Genomic DNA, 19226 nt, shown 5'->3' on the forward strand with positions numbered 1-19226 from the left:
TTTATTTTTTTTAAAGGGGGAAAAAAGAAAAGGGGTATTCATATCTGAGCAATCCAAATATCCTAAAATATACAAGCTTTCATAATATGAACAAAGCACCTCCCCCCAAAGGAGATTGTGGGCTCAGTCTTACTCCAGAGACTTGATTACAAAGTCCCGGCTGACACCCCAGTGCAGCACTGCGGGTTTGGAGGTGGTGTCTTTCAGATGAAACTATATCCAATCTGCTCTCACGGGTAAAGGAAAAAGATCCCCTGGCAGTATTTTGAACATGAACATTTCTGTTTTTACTTAGTACTGAATTGACTCTAAAGTATTTTGGAATATCATGAGGTTATGTAAGGCATTATATAAATTAAAGTATTTTCAATCTTGGTGTAATGTGCCACAGATGATCAGAATAAGAATACATCCAAAAACGTTTGATTTTCTCATTTTCCATTCATCACTAGCAGGAAAAGCCACTGATTCTGCTTTACATTCAGCTTTGCACAAATAAACTGAGGTACTGCTTGTTAAATTCATTATTGTGACACTTTACTGGAGTGGAGATAAGAAGTTCATTCCCCTTTTTCATAAATGTGATCATCCAGCAAGTTCATAAGACTTAGAAATTGAAATAGAAATTAGTAAGGAATTGTTGTATATCAACACTCTGAACAGCAGTAAAGGATGGAGCTAGTTTAAGTTTCATCCTCCACATGTGCTGATGTTGAAATTATTTATATTTTGCAGGATTTGTACTGCAACATCTCTGAAAAACATCAGTTGCTTCTCAGAACCAAACTAGGTATGTTTTACAGGTATAATGTCGATATATTCTGTTTTTAAAATAAATTCCATTGTTCATCTACTTTCTCACTTTATACACTGCCATATGCTTTTTTTTGGGTCCAGGTTTTGACCTTTAGAATATCATCAAAAATGGCTAGCACAAACAGCGTAGCACAAGCAAAAAGGACAGTTCGACAGCTTAAAGTAGAGGCCAGTATTGAAAGGATAAAGGTAAGGAATTAGAATTTTGTGATGGTATGGGTGTTGTTCTGCTGCTGTAAATGGAAATAAGTGCACTGCAGGGTTTGTCATTTTTCAAACAAATTAAACTGACAGTAATGAAAGTTTACATTGCAATGGAAAGTCAGTCAGGTGTTTGAACACAACTGCAGCTGAAAGTTTGCATCGTCGGTTTGCAAATTTCATAAACGGGCCGGGCAATTATTCATTGACATGCTACTTTCCTTCTACTCAGCTTAAAGGACCAATAAACATCACGATTTATCCAAAGTCCTGTTTTTAATATCAAGTTTTAAACTTTTCACCCTCTCTCTCCTTATGGCCTTGGCACTTAACTAAGAAATAGTTCTCTGGTGTCAACAACACAATTACCTGTCCAAATGGCCATTCCTCATAGGCAAGATTAAACGACAAGTATCAGCAAATTCTTTGGTTTTGGACAGCATCTCCGCTAAGTCTGATTGTGCCCGATTTGCTCCCCGTAGACCACGAGGCACTGAAACTAGCTGCTGCACTGGACACGATTAGCTAACTCGACACAATCTATGAATCAAATCTGGTTTGTTCCAGTGTTTACAGTTTGTTCTGCTTTATTCTGATAGCCATGCAGGTGGCATTGTTAAGTAAAAGCATTTGCTTTTTCCAGCTTCAGCTTTCCTGTGGCTATTGAAAATAGTAAAAATCAGCTTGAGGTCATCTCTTAAAGAGTGGACTTTTTACAATACTGTGAAGGGCTTTACCGTGTCAGGAGAATTATACTACAGTGGCAACAGTAATTAACTTTGAGCATTATGACACTGACCCCAAATGTGTAACGTAACACTGTTGTATTGACAATTAAAATTACAGATATAATTCCTCGTAGCTTTTGCTGGTAAGTATGGGATACAAGTGGCGTAGTGCCAATTTCTTGTGTACATAGGTTTTGTTACTTTCTCTCTGAAAGATCACTCCGTGTGGGCTCTCGTACTCCTTTTTGGCCTGTTTTCACCATCTGCTCATGAAACTCTATATAACTTGACCATTGCTCTTCCAATCCTCTCCCAAAAAAACTCCACTCCGTCCAGTGGTGCAACTCAAATCAAATTTCTGCTTTAACACCACCAATATTATGTTGTAGATTTACATATGAATATGAGGCACAATGGGGTCTATGTTACCTGAATTCTATATAGCCGAGAGTTTGAGCACTGAAGAGTCCCCAAACTATTTTTGCTGTAGTTTTGTAATATGTTTGAGTTTACTGCTAACATCTGTGAACAGTTTTTATCCCCTTATCTAAGGAAAGATATTCTGGCATTGGCGCAGTCCAGAGAAGGTTCATTAGGTTGATCCATGGTATGGAGGTAAAATCTTATGAGGTAAAATCATATGAGAAATTAAGTAGGTTGGGCCTGTACTCATTGGAGTTTAGAAGAATGAGAGACTATCTTAATTATATCAAATCGACCATGATCTCATTGAATGGCGGAGCAGAATCGATGGGCCAAATAGCCTACTTCTATATCTTATGGGCTTATCCACAGATATGGGATCAGCTTCCATATGTACACTGGTAATTGTCTCAGATTGAACCAGTGTTTGAAACTTTGAATCCAATTTAACTAAGCTAAACTGCTAAACCAACATCTTCTCATCTTCCAGACTTGGACAAGTGTGGCTGTCCCTTCATTGTCACTGGGTCAAAACCCTGAAAGAAGGTACAGCGTTATGGGAGCACCTTCACGACCGAGACTAGTGGTTTCAGTAAAGGGTCCATTACTATCACCTCTGGGCAGCCAGGGATGGGCTATAATTGGTCTTTTCCACATCTCATTAATTAATTATTTTAAATTGGTGGCGTTGTTATGAGATGGACTACGTTATGAGTTTTACTCAGTAGCAGCGTGGAAGTACCAATGTGTTGTTTGCTTGGTGGTGATGGGGGGGGGGGGGGGGGCGGGGGCGAGGGGCGGGGGAGGGGGAGGGGGGGGGAGGACTGGCTGCATACTCTGCTTAGTGATTTTTTAAAAATTAATTCACGTGTTGAAAGCATCATTGGCATTTATTGCTTTAGAAGATGCTAGTGAGCTGACATTTGAACAGCTGGAGTCCATGTGATGGCTTGGCATAGTGTTTAGCACTGCTACCTCAGCGCCAGGGACCGTGGTTCAATTCCGGCCACTGTCTGTATACAGTTGCACGTTCTCCCCGTGTCTGCATGGGTTTCTTCCGGGTGCTTCAGTTTCCTCCCACAGTCCAAAGATGTGCGGGTTAGATGGATTGGCCACGATAAATTGCCCCTTAGTGTTCAGGGATATGCAGGTTAGGTCACGGGGTTCCGGGGATAGGGCGAGGTGCATAGATGAGTGGACATGTGTAGAGTGTTCTTTAGAAGGTTTGATGCAGGCTCAATGGGCCAAATGGCCTTCTGCATTCTTGGGATTCTATGATCTGTGTTTCTGTTCTGTGTAGGTGCCCCCACAGCACACCCCAGCATACACAACTGGCCAATTCCCTCCAAAACGGGAGGGAAATTTGCAGGTGATGGTGTTTACGTACACCTGTTGTCCTTGGCCTTCTAGGCAGAAGAAGTCAAGGGTTTGGGAGATATTATTAAACAACTTTTGGCGTGTTCCTGCAGTTCATCTTGTAGATGATGCACACTGTAGCCATGGTGTTCCGGTGGTGGAGGGGTTAAATATTGAAGGTAGCGGATGGGGTACAAAGTAAGCGGTTGTCTTTGCCCTGGATGGTGTTGATTTTCCTGATTGTTACTCCATCACACTTGTCCCGCGTAGATGGTGAAAAGATTTTGTGGAGTTGAGTAATGAGTCACTCTGCAAATTCCTAACCTCTGACCAGTTCTTGGTTTCTAGTAATTGATAACCTCCAGGATGTTGATGGGAGATTTGGTGATGATAATGGCATTGAGTATAAGAATTGGCAAGTCATGTTGCAGCTGTATAGAACCTTAGTTAGGCCACACTTGGAGTATAGTGTTCAATCCCGGTCGCCAAACTACCAGAAGGATGTAGAGGCTTTAGAGAGGGTGCAGAAGAGATTTACCAGGATGTTGCGGGTATGGAGGGCATTAGCTATGAGGAGCGGTTGAATAAACTTGGTTTGTTCTCACTGGAACGACGTAGATTGAGGGCCGACCTGATCGAGGTCTACAAAATTATGAGGGGCATAGACAGAGTGGATAGTCAGAGGCTTTTTCCCAGGGTAGAGGGGTCAATTACTAGGGGGCATAGGTTTAAGGTGCGAGGGGCAAGGTATAGAGGAGATGTACGAGGCAAGTTTTTTTTACACAGAGGGTAGTGGGTGCCTGGAACTCGCTGCTGGAGGAGGTGGTGGAAGCAGGGCGATAGTGACATTTAAGGGGCATTTTGACAAATACATGAATAGGATGGGAATAGAGGGATACGGACCCAGGAACTGTAGAAGACTTTAATTTAGATGGGCAGCATGGTCGGCACCGGCTTGGAGGGCTGAAGGGCCTGTTCCTGTGCTGTACTTTTCTTTGTTCTTTGAATGGCCAAAGGGAAGTGGCTAATTTTTCCCCTGACATGATCATTGTCTGCCACTTGTTTGGTGCAAAGGTTATTTTATCAGCCCAAACCTGAATGTTGTTCAATGAAGGAGCAATTAAAGTCTGGATGCTCAAGAGGTAGGAATGTAGAGGAGAGCAGAGGTCTTGGAGGATTATAGAGCTGGAATAGATTTCAGAGATTTAAAGAGGCCAGGCCATTGAAGGATTTGAAATCAGGGATGAGAATTTTAAACAAAAACAGAAAATACTAGACAATCGCAGCAGGTCTGACAGCATCTGTAGAGATAAAAGGGAGTTAACATTTCAAGTCTGGGTGACTCTTTTTGTCAAAGCTGGAGAGAACTGGAAATAAGGTCAGATTTATACTGTTGTGTGGAACGATGGGGCTGGACAGAGGGCCAGCGATAGATGGAGATTGAAGATGTCATGGACCCAGAAAGATAAAAGGAATGTAAATAGAGGTGATTAAGTCTTAAAACGTTTGCTGGTAGTGGCTCATTAAGAGGTCAGAATGTGTTAATGGCAGAACAGGTGAGCAGTGTGTCAACGGACAACTTGGAACAGGGAACAGATGGCCCAAGTGAGGGGGGGGGGGGGAAGGGAGGAGAGGGAGAGAGAAGAGAGAGAGACAATGGTGCGGGGAAAACCGATCAATGGAAGAAATGAAAATAAATTGATAGAAATAAAAATGCGGGGGGGGGGGGGCGGCATGTGGCGCAGTGGTTGGCACTGAGGACCCGGGTTCGAATCCAGGCCCTGGGTCACTCTCTGTGTGGAGTTTGTACATTCTCCCATGACTGCGTGCGTTTCACCCCCACAACCCAAAGATGTGCAGATTAGATGGATTGGCCATGCTAAATTGTCCCTTAATTGGAAATAAATAATTGGGTACTCTAAATTTCTAATAAAAAATGAAATAAAAATGAGGTGAAGGGGAAAGTTCACAGTCTGAAGTTGTTGAACTCCATGTTAAGTCCAAAAGGCTGTAACATGCCTAATCGGAAGATGAGGTGCTGTTCCTCCAGTTTGCACTAGGCTTCACTGGAATATTGCAGCATGCCAAGGACGGATATGTGGACGTGAAAACAGAACGGTGAGTTGAAATGGCAAGCAACTGGAAGGTCTGGGTCCTGCTTGTGGACTGACCGAAGATGTTCGGCAAAGTGGCCACCCAGATTGCGTTTAGTCTCCATTGTAGAGTAGACCGCAATGGGAGCAGCAAATGCAACAGACTAGATTGAAGGAGGTGCACATGAAGCACTGCCTCAGTTGACCAGAGTGTTTGTGCCATGGGATGGTGAGCAGGGAGGACATGTGTTACACCTTCTGCGATTGCATGGGAAGGTGCCATGGGAAGAGGGTAAGATGTTGGGGGACCCAGAGGAGTGGAGGTACCCAAGAGGGAATGGTCCCTGTGAAATGCTGACGGGAAGAGTGAGGAGAAGATGTGATTTGTGGTGGTATCATGCAGAGTTGACGGAACTGGCCAAGGATAATTCTTTGAACGTGGAGGTTGGTGGGATGAAAAGTGGGGACCCTATCCTGGTTTGGGGAGGGCAGGAAGGGGTGAGAGCAGAGGTGGGGGAGATGGGTCGGATACAGTTGAGAGCCCTGTTGATCACAGTGGGTGGGAAACCACGAATAAGGAAGAATGAAGACATGTCAGCAGCAGCGTTTTGCGAAGTGGCATCGTCAGAATAGATGCAACAGAGACGAAGGAATTGGGAGAATGAGGTGGAGTCCTTGCAGGATGTGGGGTGTGAAGAGCTGTAGTCAAGGTAGCTGTGGGAGTCAATGGGTTTGTAATGAATACCAGTGGATAGTCCATCCCCAGAAATTGAAATAGAAAGGTCAAGGAAGGAAAGGAGGTGTTGGAAATGGACCATGTGAAGGTGATAGAGGGGTGGAAATTGGAAGCAAATTAATACATTTTTCTAGGGCCAGATGGGAACATGAAGCGACACCAAAACAGCCGACTATGCACCAGAGTTGTGGGATGGGGCCAGTGTAGGACTGAAACGAGGAATGTTCCACATACTCATAAAGAGAGGGGCAAAACTGGGCTCCATGTGGGTACCCGTAGCAGAAGCTTTGGTTTGGACCAATGATACATGTTAAAAGAGAAATTGTTCAGTGAGGAGCGTAGTGGTGGATCGGGATTGTTCATGCCTGTTCGAGGAAGAAGTGGAGAGCCCTCAGATTATCCTGGTGGGGGATGGAGTTAAAGAGGGATTGGGCATCCATGGTAAAGGGGAGGCGGTTGACACTGGGGAACTGGAAATTGTTGCTATGATGTAGGCATCGGAGGAATCACAAATGTAGGTAGGAAGGGACTGGACAAGAGGAGAGAGTATGGAGTCAAGATAGGAAGAAATGAGTTTGATGGAGCTGGTACTGGCTGACATGACAACCCTACTGGGGCAGTCCTGTTTGTGGATTTTGGGAAGGAGGTAGAAGCAGGTTATCTGAGGTTGGATGATTGAGGTTGGAAGCTGCGGAGGGAAAATCTCCAAAGGAGATGAGATCAGTGACAGCACTGGAAGCAATGGCTTGATGCTCAGTGGTGGGGTCATGGTCCATGGGGAGATAGGAGGAAGTGTCTGAAGTTCAGTCCCTGCGAGGTAGAGGTCAGTAAATTAGACAACAACAGCCCCAACCTTCTTGGCGGGTTTATATAACAAAGTCAGGGTTGGACCTGAGAGAGCAGAGTGCAGCAAGTTCAGAAGATGACGCAGTAGAGTGAGTGAGAGGAGCAGAGAAATTTAGGCAGTCGATGTCACGCCGATAGTACAGACTGCCATGCCTGCATTCCATGATCTCTCCATTTGGCGTTATATTCCTTTGAGGACTAAGTTTAACTCTTGTTTTCAGGGTCATGTTCTTAACTTTCATTGACTTCTGATTATTTTTGAATTTCTGCTCAATGATTTGTGATGACAAATTGTTTTAAGTTTATTGGTTCTTTAAAAATACATAAAACTGAAAAGATAAATTAGCTGTTGGCTTTTTAAAATAAATTTAGAGCACCCAATTAAGGGGCAATTTAGCGAGGCCAATCCACTTACCCTCCACATCTTTGGCTTGTAGGGGTGAAACCCATGCAGACACAGGGAAAATGTGCAAACCCCATATGGATAGTGACCCGGGACCGAGATCGAACCCGATCCTCAGCGCCGTGAGGCAGCAAGGCTAACCAGTGCGCCACCATGCCGCCGGCTGTTAGCTTTTATGGCATGGATGCTATGTAATTAATCATACCCCGTTGTTTTAATTAATCGCTTGACATTACATTCACAACACTAACTTGCAAGTGTGGTGTCTATGAAATTCCAAGACCACTGCATTTTTAGTCAGTAGTATGTATATATTTTAAAATAACGAATTTGGGAGGAAATACAAACATAAAAATCTGTTACTAAAAGAATAAACAGCCATGGTTTGGTATTTAAAAAGAACAAGTTAACGTTTTGGGTGAGACCCTCCATCAGGGCTAAGAGTCTCATCCAAACTGATAACCTTGCAAATGCAGACCAACACACTGTGCATTTCTAACATTTTCTGTCCACTAACTCCTTTTGTTTATGTACACTAAATGTTATTTCTAAAAAGACAGTATTGTCATGTTTTTATGCCATCCAGTAACAGTTACATCCTATTGCCTGGTGAAAATCCTCAAATGTAAACAATTCTGCTTTTTTTTTGTTGCAGGTTTCAAAGGCTTCAGCAGATCTTGTCCGTTACTGTGAGGAACATGCCAAAAGTGACCCTCTGCTCATGGGCATCCCAACCTCAGAAAACCCCTTTAAGGATAAGAAGCCTTGCATTATATTATAGTTAAAGATTACCTTTGTGCTTTTCTTTTTAAGCAGATCTTAATGATGCCATTTTAATGCCCTCTGGTATTCAGATGAAACAGTTTCATTTTTCTTCTTCATGTTGGATTTTTACATTTCCCCCTTTTCCTCCAAAAATCGAATTAAATTAGAGTCGGGAACAGCTTATGAATTCACACCAAAAAGATGTTTTTTTTAAAAGTTTATTTGTGCCAGAAAAGAAAAATGAAGCCAGAATGTAATAAATAACACTTAGAATATGCCTTTATATTTGCCATAGTTTCCTATGTTAAAACAAAAGAGTGCGATTTTTAAACTTGCAAATGTATGTGTGATATATACTTAACCATGAGGCCGATGATCTCCATTAACCTTGAAACAGATCTTTTCCAATTCACTCTTGTGCAGAAACCTGTGGAAACATTTGTATTGTAATCCAACCAAATACTACAATGCAGTATACCACTGCAACCCTTGAGTTGACCCCAATGTCCTGTCTGCATATGATGATGTTTGTCATTCCCTATTCATTCACCAACATCTCCTATCTGTTCAGGAAGTCCAGGGAATTGAGGAAAGTTAATGTCTCCCCATTCGTGCCCCACCACACAACTTGAAGTTGCACATTATTCTGCGCACTTAACCTTCAACAATGTGACTTTGGTCCTGATGACTATGTTGCAAACAAATGCTTCATGAAAGGCTCAACATAGAAGATCATCTGCCAAGTTTGTGGGTAACCTTAAACCGCATCCACACAAACCAGGGCAGATGCAACTACTTGATGTAGACGTGGAGAAGCAAAAACTCTCCAGTGTGTGACTGTGGTCCCCTGCAACAGACCATGGATTTTAGAACAAATCAATCCCCAATTATGAATACAAAATAGCTATCAGAGTGATACACTCCATTACTCCTGACGCAACAGGTTAAGCACCTGAAGGTCAAATTATAGTTGCTCTACATCAACATCTGCCATTAGAAACAAGAGACCATCCCATCATTCTGACTCCATCCTTTTGCCCACCTTATCTTTGCACCTAACAAAGCTTTTGTGATTTCCCCCAGCATCCTCTGACGCTTTTGGCTCTGAATTTCTTGTCTCATACCTCTGCATTGGTGGCAGAACCTTTACCTGTCTCAGTCAGACTCTTAAACCCTGCCTTCTCTCATGTCATAATCTTTTAAAAGCCTCATTAAAACACCAATTTTGACAATGGTTTAATTCACCTCTCTTAACTCTCACACCTTATCTCTCCATAATTAATGTTTCAATATACATCACCTTTTAATTTCCTTCCATAGCACCCATTGGGAATTATTTTAGATTTATCTGCACAACCATTTATTGAAATTTTCCTAACCAACAGTTTCAAAAGACGTGGGCTTTCCAACCACAGTGTACACAGGGCCTATGTTGTCAGTCCCTCTGTTTAATAACTCAGCTGCAAATGCGCAAGTTTGAAGATTTCCTGTGCATGGAAATGCCAGTTAGACCTCTTTGTGTCAGTGAAAGAAAGGTGAAACAGAGGAAAATAAAAGTGAGGAGAAAATATTGTTTAAGTAGCCTGTCCTCCAAATACAACCAACAGGTTGTAAATGGCTAAAAGTGAATGATATTAAAACCATCAATAATTATTAAATTCACTGGCATGCAGTTTTAGATCAATAAGAATGATGCCTTGTTTAACTGGATTAAGTTTTGTGAAGAAGACTATCTTCAAATCCATTAGTCCTTGCTTTTATATTTGATAAATTTGGATCTATGTTCTATGCACCAATCTGTCCATATTCTTTTCATTTTTTAATATCTAAATTTTGAAAATTGGCGGCGTGATTTTAATTTTTAATGGTGTTCAAAGAATTTTGTATCTGCAGTATTAACCATAGTATTGCCTTAGATCAACACAAAGATAAAATACTTTTTTTTAAATTGCCAAAGTAAAAACTTCAATACAAAACTCATATTTACCAGTTGAATTCTATTATATTGCCTTTGATCAATTTAGAATAGCTTTAATTATTATAACAAAACACTTTCAAGAATTCTTTATTTTTGAATTCCAGGAGCCAGATCCCAGTAGTTATGCTATTAAATTGGTTTTCAGTAGCCCTTCACAGAGTTACAGATGCATTTTATCCCAAGTCTGAGAATCTGCCATCACCTGAAAGAACAGTACATTTTAACAGCAGGTGCACCTGGTAGCAAAAAGTGGCACTTTGAACATGTCACCATGTGACCAGAATTTTACAACTGGAACTGTGATTTTTAATTCATCTATTAAGCTTATTTTCATCCATAAAAATTGCCTCTTTCATTTGCATGTGAGATATTAAACAATCTGTTCCATACAATTCTACAACTAAACATGGTTGTTGAAGTCTGGTGATTTGCGCATATTGGAGTTTATTCTCATCTTTTAAGAATATTTCAATTTAAACGTTTTCCATTTTATACACCACACCAAAACGACCCCCCCCACCCCACTGAAAAAAAACAACCCCACTAGACCCCTTCCCCCGCCACCCGTAACTGATGACGACTAGCTCTTTGAAATACATAATAATCTTCGGTAGAACCCCTCAATTGCTCCTCTCACGGTGTACTTGACTTTCCCAAGGTACAGGAATTGCATTAGATCTCCCAGCACACTGAGGCACCGGGTGGAGAAGCTGACCTCCATCCCATCAGCACTCGCCTCCAAGAAATCGGAGAGGCGAAGGCTAGGACATTGGCCCCCACAACTGTCTGCAGCTCCGCCCCAAATATGGCCACTAAATGACAGAGCTCCAGTTCAATTTTCATAATTGCTGACATGGTGTCAACGAAAGAGACACAGAAACCCCAAGAGCTTAGAATGTGACCAGAGCATGTGCACATGGTTGGCCAGACCCCTTCTAGAACACTCGCACTTGTCCTCCACTCCTGCAAAAACCTATTCATCCTGGACCTAGTCAGTGAGCCCTATGCACTACTTTAAGCTGTATTAAGCCAAGCTTCGCACAGAGAACGTGGCGTTCACACTCTGCGGGACCTCACTCCACACCCCATCCTCCAACACAAACCTCAACTCCTCCCTCCACTTGGCCTTAGCAACCTCCAACGATGCTGCATCTTCGGACATAATCCTCCCATAGAAAACTGAGGCATACCCCTCCTCTGAACCCTATCCATCAATGAGGTTGGCGGTGCCACAGGGAATGTTAGAAAGATCCATTTTGCAGAAGTTGTGAACTTGCAGGCATCTGAACGAGCAGACCGCGAGAGCCCAAATTTCTCCATCTCCTCCAAACCCAAGAACAGATCCCCCATTCCTTCCTCCCCCTTCTCTTCTCACACCCCGAATATGGCATCCAACCAAATAGGTTCAAACATATAAGTTGCACAGATCGGAACCAGCTTCGATAGCGCCCCAATTTAAATGTCTCCATACCTTCAGGGTGGAGACAACCGCTGGATTTGCTGAATATTTCACCAGTGAGAATGGGAGTGAGACCATGCTAGTTCCCTCAACCCAGACGCCCTACATGATTTCGACTCCATCCTGACCCAGGTAACTTCGGGATCCCCACATCACTTCAACACCACCTCTGCATTCGCTGCCCAGTAATAATATATCCGGCTCGACAACGCCAAGCCCCTGTCTGTCTGTCCCTCTGAAGGACTGTCCTTCAAATCCTTGCCACTTTGCCCACCCAAATAAAGGACAAAATTAATTTCTCGCCTCCCTTATAAAAAGACTTCTGAAGAAAAACTTGAAACACTGGAATAGGAACAGAAATCTTGGTAAAATATTCATCTTGACCGACTGAAACCTGCCCATCAAGGACAGGGGGAGACTATCCCACCTCTGCAAATCGGTCCTAATCCTTCCCATCAAGCTCGTATACTTAAACTGACGGAGCCGGGCCCAATCCCAAGCCACCTGAACCCCTAGATACCAGAAATGAGAACCTGCAAGGGCGGTATGTGGCACAGTGGATAGCACTGGGACTGCGGCGCTGAGGACCCGGGTTCGAATCCCGGCCCTGGGTCACTGTCTGTGTGGAGTTTGCACATTCTCCCCAAGTCTGCGTGGGTTTCACCCCCACAACCCAAAGATGTGCAGGTTAGGGGGATTGACCACGCTAAATTGACCCTTAATTGGAAAAAAAATAATAATTGGGTACTCTTTTTAAAAAAAATTTAAAGAAATGCGAACCCGCCAAGCGGAACGGCAACACCACCCAGATTAACTCTCCTTCCTGGGGAGTAACCGGAATCAGCTTCACCTATCTGAAGCCCTCTGGGCAATGCCTGAAGGTTCTATCGGCCACATAACCAAGAGGGGCAGACAAAGAGCAGCCCTGTCTCATTCCCCTGTTCAACTGAAAATACCCCAAGATCATGTTGTTTGTGCAGTCACTGGCCTTTGGTGCTTTATACAGCAATCATACACACGACACAAATTTAGGCCCTGTCTCAAAGTTTTCCACTACCGCAAACAAATACCTCCATTCTACCCTATCAAAAGCCTTCTGGGCATCCAGTGCAACAATGACCTCCTGCTCTGTTCCCTCTGGGGACAACACAACATTTAACAACCGCCGCACGTTGGACGACAATTGCCGACCCTTAATGAAACCCATCTGATCCTTCCCGATAACCTGAAGGAGACACTGCTCCAACCTTCGTGCTAATACCTTAGCCAATATCTTAACATTCAGATTTAATAGGGAAATCGGGTGATACAACTTCACTCTCCACCAGGTCCTTATCCATTTTTAAGAGAAGCAAAATTGCCACTTGCGTCAATATCTCGAGCAGGGAATCCCGTGCTACATAGTCTCCAAATATCTCCACCAATTACGGTACCAACCGCCCTGCAAACATTACATAAAATTCCACCGGTAACCCATCAGGCCCCAGAGCCTTGCCAGTCTGCATTTGCCCAATAGCTGTCAGGACCTCCTCCGCACAGAAAGGATCTTCCGACCCTTCCCGATCTTCGTCCTCCACCTTGGGACATTCCAAAACTCCACCATATCCGACTCTTCAGCAGGTGACTCCAACCTGTAAAGATTTTTATAGACCGCTTCCACCACCCCATTGACTTTATCTGGCGTGGACACCAACTCACCACCAGAGTTTCAAACCTGAATAATCTCTCGGGAGGCCGCTTGCTGCCTCAACAGGCAAGCCAAGTGAAGACTGGCCTTCTCTCCACATTTGTACATTATCCCCTTCGAGTGCTGTAACTGGCGGACGGCTTTATCTGTGGACAGTAGATCAATATTCTCATCTCGAGTGAGATTTCCTTGTAATTTCTGCTCCACATCTTTAGCTGTGTAGATCTTAGTTTAGCTCTTCTAATGCATGGCTACTGGGAGCACTATTGACTAGGGCAAGTATTTCCTTATTTATCTAAAGTTTTGGTTGGAAAGTTGCTGATGGAGGCTCTGGTGATAGATCTCCAGCACCTCTGTGCCTCGATATTTGTGGATTTTATTTTCACTTTAAAGTTGGATTGCAGGAGCCCTCCTGCAACACAAGTGTGTAATAGACCAGAAGCCAAATTCAGTGACTTATTGGAAATATTTATTATGACTCACCAACCACTTCAGCCATTTCCTTGAGAGCCTTCAATTAGTCTGCACCATTTTAATGATAAAGCAACCAATTGGAGTTTTTTACTTTTATTTCCAATTGAAGGCACCAGTAGGCAGCATGGCTATGCAGTGGTTAGCACTGTGGGCTCATGGCGCCGAGGACCCGGGTTCAAACCTTTATTATTTGTGATAACTGTGCTGTGTGCTAAATATCCGTTGTCTTTTCTTATTTATATACTCTCTTTAATCATGCCAGAAATTAGTGGAGCCATTGCCGGGAGGTGGATGGAGGGTGCCGCTCTTCATGGGTGGGTTCAAAATATGTGAGGGGCATTTGGCTCCCATTCTCTTGTTGGCTTTTTTTTTCCTTTTTGTTATGGAGGTTGTCTCCTGATGGTAATGGATCTCACTTCCACAACCCAAAGATGTGCAGGGTAGATGGATTGGCCACGCTAAATTGCCCATTAATTGGAAATAAAATTGAATGCGCCAGCTCAACACTTGGTGAAAAGCAGATGCTAATTATTTGTTCAAATCATCTTGCATGCTCTTGTAATCATTCATTATTCTGCTCATGTCTCCCTCCATTTTTATATTTGTTCTCTTATGGACTTCTGACTGGTAGCAAACAAAAAGTGCCTTCTCATTTTTACTACATTCAAGTATTTTTTCCAAATCCATTTTAGCCTTAATATTTATTTTTCTTAACACTTCTTTTCCAACAGGTTTTCATTTATTTTGTAAGCCTTGGTAACTTCCTTGGATGCAGGTTACCTTGGACGTAGGTTACCCAAGCCCCCACAAAGCTATTGTGGCTTTCTCTCATCATAAACCTCTTCAGAGGGATATAAAAGGCTTCACATCCTTTAAAGGCTTTCTGGAAAATATTACATTTCCTCTGCATGTTAAAATAATCAAGTTCCCTCAAGTTTATTCAATTCTATAAACTGAGCCAATGGAAAATGCAGAAACTGCATGCTACCTTAAATCCTTTTACAGTCTGATACTTCAAATAGTATGTAAAGTAGTTCAAATCAGCAAAGTGTTCCCCCAACCTGGAGGAGCAATTATAGTCGATTAGTTGCCCTTGTATGCTGAATTAAGAAGCTATTTGAATGAGCTCTCCCATCTCTTGCGCTTGCTCCTTGTTTATCTACTTTAGGAATTTGATAACTAAAATCTCTGAACTTCACCACCCTACTGAGTTGATTCCAAAGCTGTTGTTCCATTTCTTGATTCAGTGTCTAACACAAGAAGCACTTTGGCATTTCTGGCAAATCCCAGTTTAAAGCAGACTGTTTCCCCTTTATTTCTCGCACTTGTAATTATCTGTCCCTACTATGTTTATTCCTTTCGTAGTAAAGATGGCCATTCCACCTCATCATCACATTGTATACCCCTATGGTTTCTAAACAATATAATTAGAGCGATGTGAAGTTCAGACCCACGAGAAAGTCCTAGCAACACAACACCTCTGTGCAGATCAGCCACGCAACATTCACTTGCCGCTCCCAAGCTGAGGCAACGATTACATCTGAAATACTTTTAAACTCCATTGCAACAAGTTTTAAACTTGGAGATTCAAAAACAAAATGGGCGGGTTTCTCTGTTTTACTGGCACCTGGGGGTTTCCCGACGGCGTGGGGCTGCCCCACAATGGGAAACCCCATTAACCGGCCGGCGTAACGGAGAATCCCGCAGGTGGGTTGGGGCAGAAATGTGGCAGGGTGGAGAATCCAGCCTAAATTTTTTGTTCCTTTTTAAAAGGCTAGCTGAATTCTTTGGAAAAGATATTTATTAAATTGAAAAGTTTAAACTTAAAAATTCTTTGACAATTTGTTTATTATCCAGTTTCGCTTTCCTCATTTGAATTATTCTAAAGTTCAGTTTTTGCTTCTGGATTACAACAGTTTAATGTCACACTCAAATTTAAAATGTTTAATTATCCTAGTGCACCCAATACATTTTCTCATGAATGCAGATTCACGTTCTTAATAGATAAGTTGCTTCTAATTAATGATTTCCACTTTGACAGCCTATCCGCCTAATTCACCAATATCAGCTATGCTGACAATGTGAATAGACTTGTGTTCTTATGAACCGTATTTTTAAAAAATAAATTTAAGAGTGCCCAATTTATTTTTCCAATTAAGGGGCAATTTGGTGTGGCCAATCCATACTAGGCAAAGGGGAGAATGTGCAAACTCCACACGGACAGTCACCCGGGACTGGGATCGAACCAGGGTCCTCAGTGCCGTGAGGCAGCAGTGCTAACCATTGTGCCACCATGCCGCCCCTCTTATGAACTGTATTGACCAGATCTGTAATCTATGATTTTTAAATGAGGGAAAAAGTGTTTGCTGAATTGCATTTTAAACGGAATAATTGTTTCACGTTTAATCATGTGCAGTGATAAGTCAAACTTTAAATGCCTTCCTATGAAGAAAAATAAATATGAAGTATTAAGACTTTGTACACCAAGTCTGTACTTATTTCACAGCCTTATTTATGTTCATGTTGTTTGAAAAGCTGAATTGTCAAATTAGTAATGTTACCTGTGCCATAATAGAGTCTAAATTCTACTGTGTTAAGAGACTCAAACTTCATTCTTCTGTGGTCAATAAACCAGCAAAGAGAATTGTTAGAAATTGGATCAAAAAAATTAGTCAATGCTAACATATGTCCTTTCACTTCTGGGATGTAGGTTTGAATCTAGCACAGGCTGAGATAATGTCTCTGCTGCAGATTTAAGGATTGGGTGAAATTTCTGTCTGGTTCAAAGTTGACATGAATCTGCAGTTCAATGCTAAGTTGCCAAACATATTTTAAGATTGTAAAAATGGATATAGAAGTTCAGATTGGTAAATATAGTGGTAAAGATATATTGGGACACTGTTTTTGCCATTCCCACCTTGAGTGTACTTGACTGGAGCACAGCCAATAAAATAGAATACTTTATTTCTCAATACTGAAATCTCTCCCCTTTGATGTCCCACAATATTTCAGATCAACTGTACACAAAATGTATAACCGAGTCTGATTACATTTATACACCAGGACTGCTTGCTACTCGGCCCCTATAGCCATGACACACCATGCTGCACAGTGGTAATGCTTATTTTATGCCTCAGGATTAACATCCAAATTCACCATTTCATGTTTAGACTAAATATCACAAGATAGTAAGTAGTAAGAAAAAAAGTTTTGTTTTTTTCTGAGCACTGGCTCTGTATCATTATAGTATGAACTAGAAAGCCTGAGTCATTATTGTATATTCATTTAATCTGTGAATGTTGTATTTCTACTTTGTATGTATTTTCTTCCTTTGATTTAATCCTTGCCAAAAAAAAAATTCCGCTTTACACAGACATGTTGCTACTTACCTTTTAGAAGAAAAAAATCAGTACTACAACTTGTAATGATTTTTCTATTAATACTATTTGCCAACACAAATTATTAGACAACAAATAATTTTGAATATTTTTGTCTTTATTTCACCAATTACACTTTGTGAAAAAGAAAATGTTGAAATTGTTCAGTGCTGTGAATGTAAGTATTGTGAATCCAGTTACTCGCTTCATTTTAGTAATAAACTCATTGCATTTTATAATTTCTGTTTCTTGATTTTCTTAAGCACCGATTAAATGTTTTCATACTTGTAGCAGTCCTATTGATTCCCTAAAGTGAAAATAAACTTGCCTCGCAAGCTTTCTCTGACCTCCCGCTTCCGATAGGGTTGGCCAGTATGCTATGCACCTATATAAGCAATACTCTGTACTGTTCCTTGGAAAAATGGGTATAGATAACATAAGGTCTGAGTAGGTTCTGTTTTGAGATGCAGTCAACTACATACGACTGAAATTGGTGGAAACAGATTATCTAATGTCAATAGGTATAGAAAGTGTAAGTCCACTTATACTTACACTATATTATGAATATAGAATCATAGAACGATTGCAGAGCAGAAAGAGGACATTCAGCCCAAGATGTCTGTTCACCTAGTGCTGGTTCCCAGCCTTTTGCCCGTAGCTCTGCAATCCTTTCTCTTCAGATAATTATCCAATTCTCTTTTGAAGGCCTTGGTTAATCTGCCTCCACCACACTCTCAGGTAGAGCATTTGAGATCCTAATCCCTCTACATCAGAATTTTTTTTCCCGGGCAGCAAGGTGACGCAGTAGGTTAGCACTGCGGCCTCATGGCGTTGAGGTCCCAGGTTCGATCCTGGCTCTGGATCACTGTCCGTGTGGAGTTTGCACATTCCCTGCGAGTTTGCGTGGGTTTTGCCCCAACAACTCAAAGATGTGCAGGGTAGGTGGATTGGCCACGCTAAATTGCCCCCTAATTGTAAAAAGGTGAATTGGGTATTCTAAAAAAAATTTTTAATAAAAAAAAAAAAAAAAAAAAAAAAAAAAATGTTTTAAGTCCCCTTATGTTGTCATTGCTTCTCTTGCCAATCACATTAAATCAATGCTAGCTGCTTCTCGATCCTTCTGCCATTGGGAACAGTTTCTTCCCATCTACTTTGTCTGGACCTGGGAGTTCTCCCTTGTTTTTACACTTATTGGCCGAGTGATTTTGTCAGGTATAGATCCGACACATACAGACCAGAAAAGTCCATAGTTCTATACATGTGCTGAATTAATTAGGGTGGTAGTAGTAGTAGTACAATTGGCTTCAGCGCTCTGGATAAGTGAAGGATAAACCACTATCAAGAATAAGTTGTGTGTTTGCATAACAGTTTAACTAGGAGTTACCGAAGAGATTAACGAGAGAGGTGTGAACACATTTTTTAGAGAGATAGATTTTAGAGAAGGCTGAGAATAGATTTTCTTTTTGAGTTTCAATTACTTGACCTTCTCAATTTGGCAATATGCAAATCTGGGACCCAAGACTACATTCTTTCACCACTGAAACTTTGCCCACTTTTGAACCTAAGTCATTATGTAACCATCTCAAGACACGGGTAAATTTTTATCTTTATCTGGTGGAGCAGATTATCTACCCTCCAAAAAAAATACCAAATGCTGTTGATTCAATTGATAATAGGAGAATGAAAATTGAGGGTTCTAGAACAAGTGAAAAGTTAGTGAAAACAAAAATCTACCTCTTGATTTCTTCAAAGTGACCTCACCAGGCTGAATAAACTCCAACCGGTGTATTCTTCCACAAAAACACGCACCTTAACCCCACCCCTTCTCAGCAAACCTCCTAAAATGTCTTCTATTCAACCATGCTTTCAGTGCCCAAGTAACTA

General features: G+C 41.8%; 1 protein-coding gene across 2 annotated transcripts in view; it reads left to right on the top strand.

The window, feature by feature from the left end:
* Positions 1-17581, top strand: part of LOC140426383 (guanine nucleotide-binding protein G(I)/G(S)/G(O) subunit gamma-12) — a 165206-nt gene extending 147625 nt beyond the window's left edge. For both annotated transcript variants that reach the window (XM_072511076.1, XM_072511077.1), the window contains 3 exons: positions 736-790; positions 898-1005; positions 8258-17581. In XM_072511076.1, the coding sequence (XP_072367177.1) occupies positions 925-1005; positions 8258-8383 (207 nt within the window). In that variant the 5' untranslated portion in view covers positions 736-790; positions 898-924 and the 3' untranslated portion in view covers positions 8384-17581. The remainder of the gene's footprint in view (positions 1-735; positions 791-897; positions 1006-8257) is intronic.
* Positions 17582-19226: the final 1645 nt, after the last annotated feature.

The sequence above is a fragment of the Scyliorhinus torazame genome, chromosome 7, assembly GCF_047496885.1.
Source record: "Scyliorhinus torazame isolate Kashiwa2021f chromosome 7, sScyTor2.1, whole genome shotgun sequence".
NCBI lineage: Eukaryota > Metazoa > Chordata > Chondrichthyes > Carcharhiniformes > Scyliorhinidae > Scyliorhinus > Scyliorhinus torazame.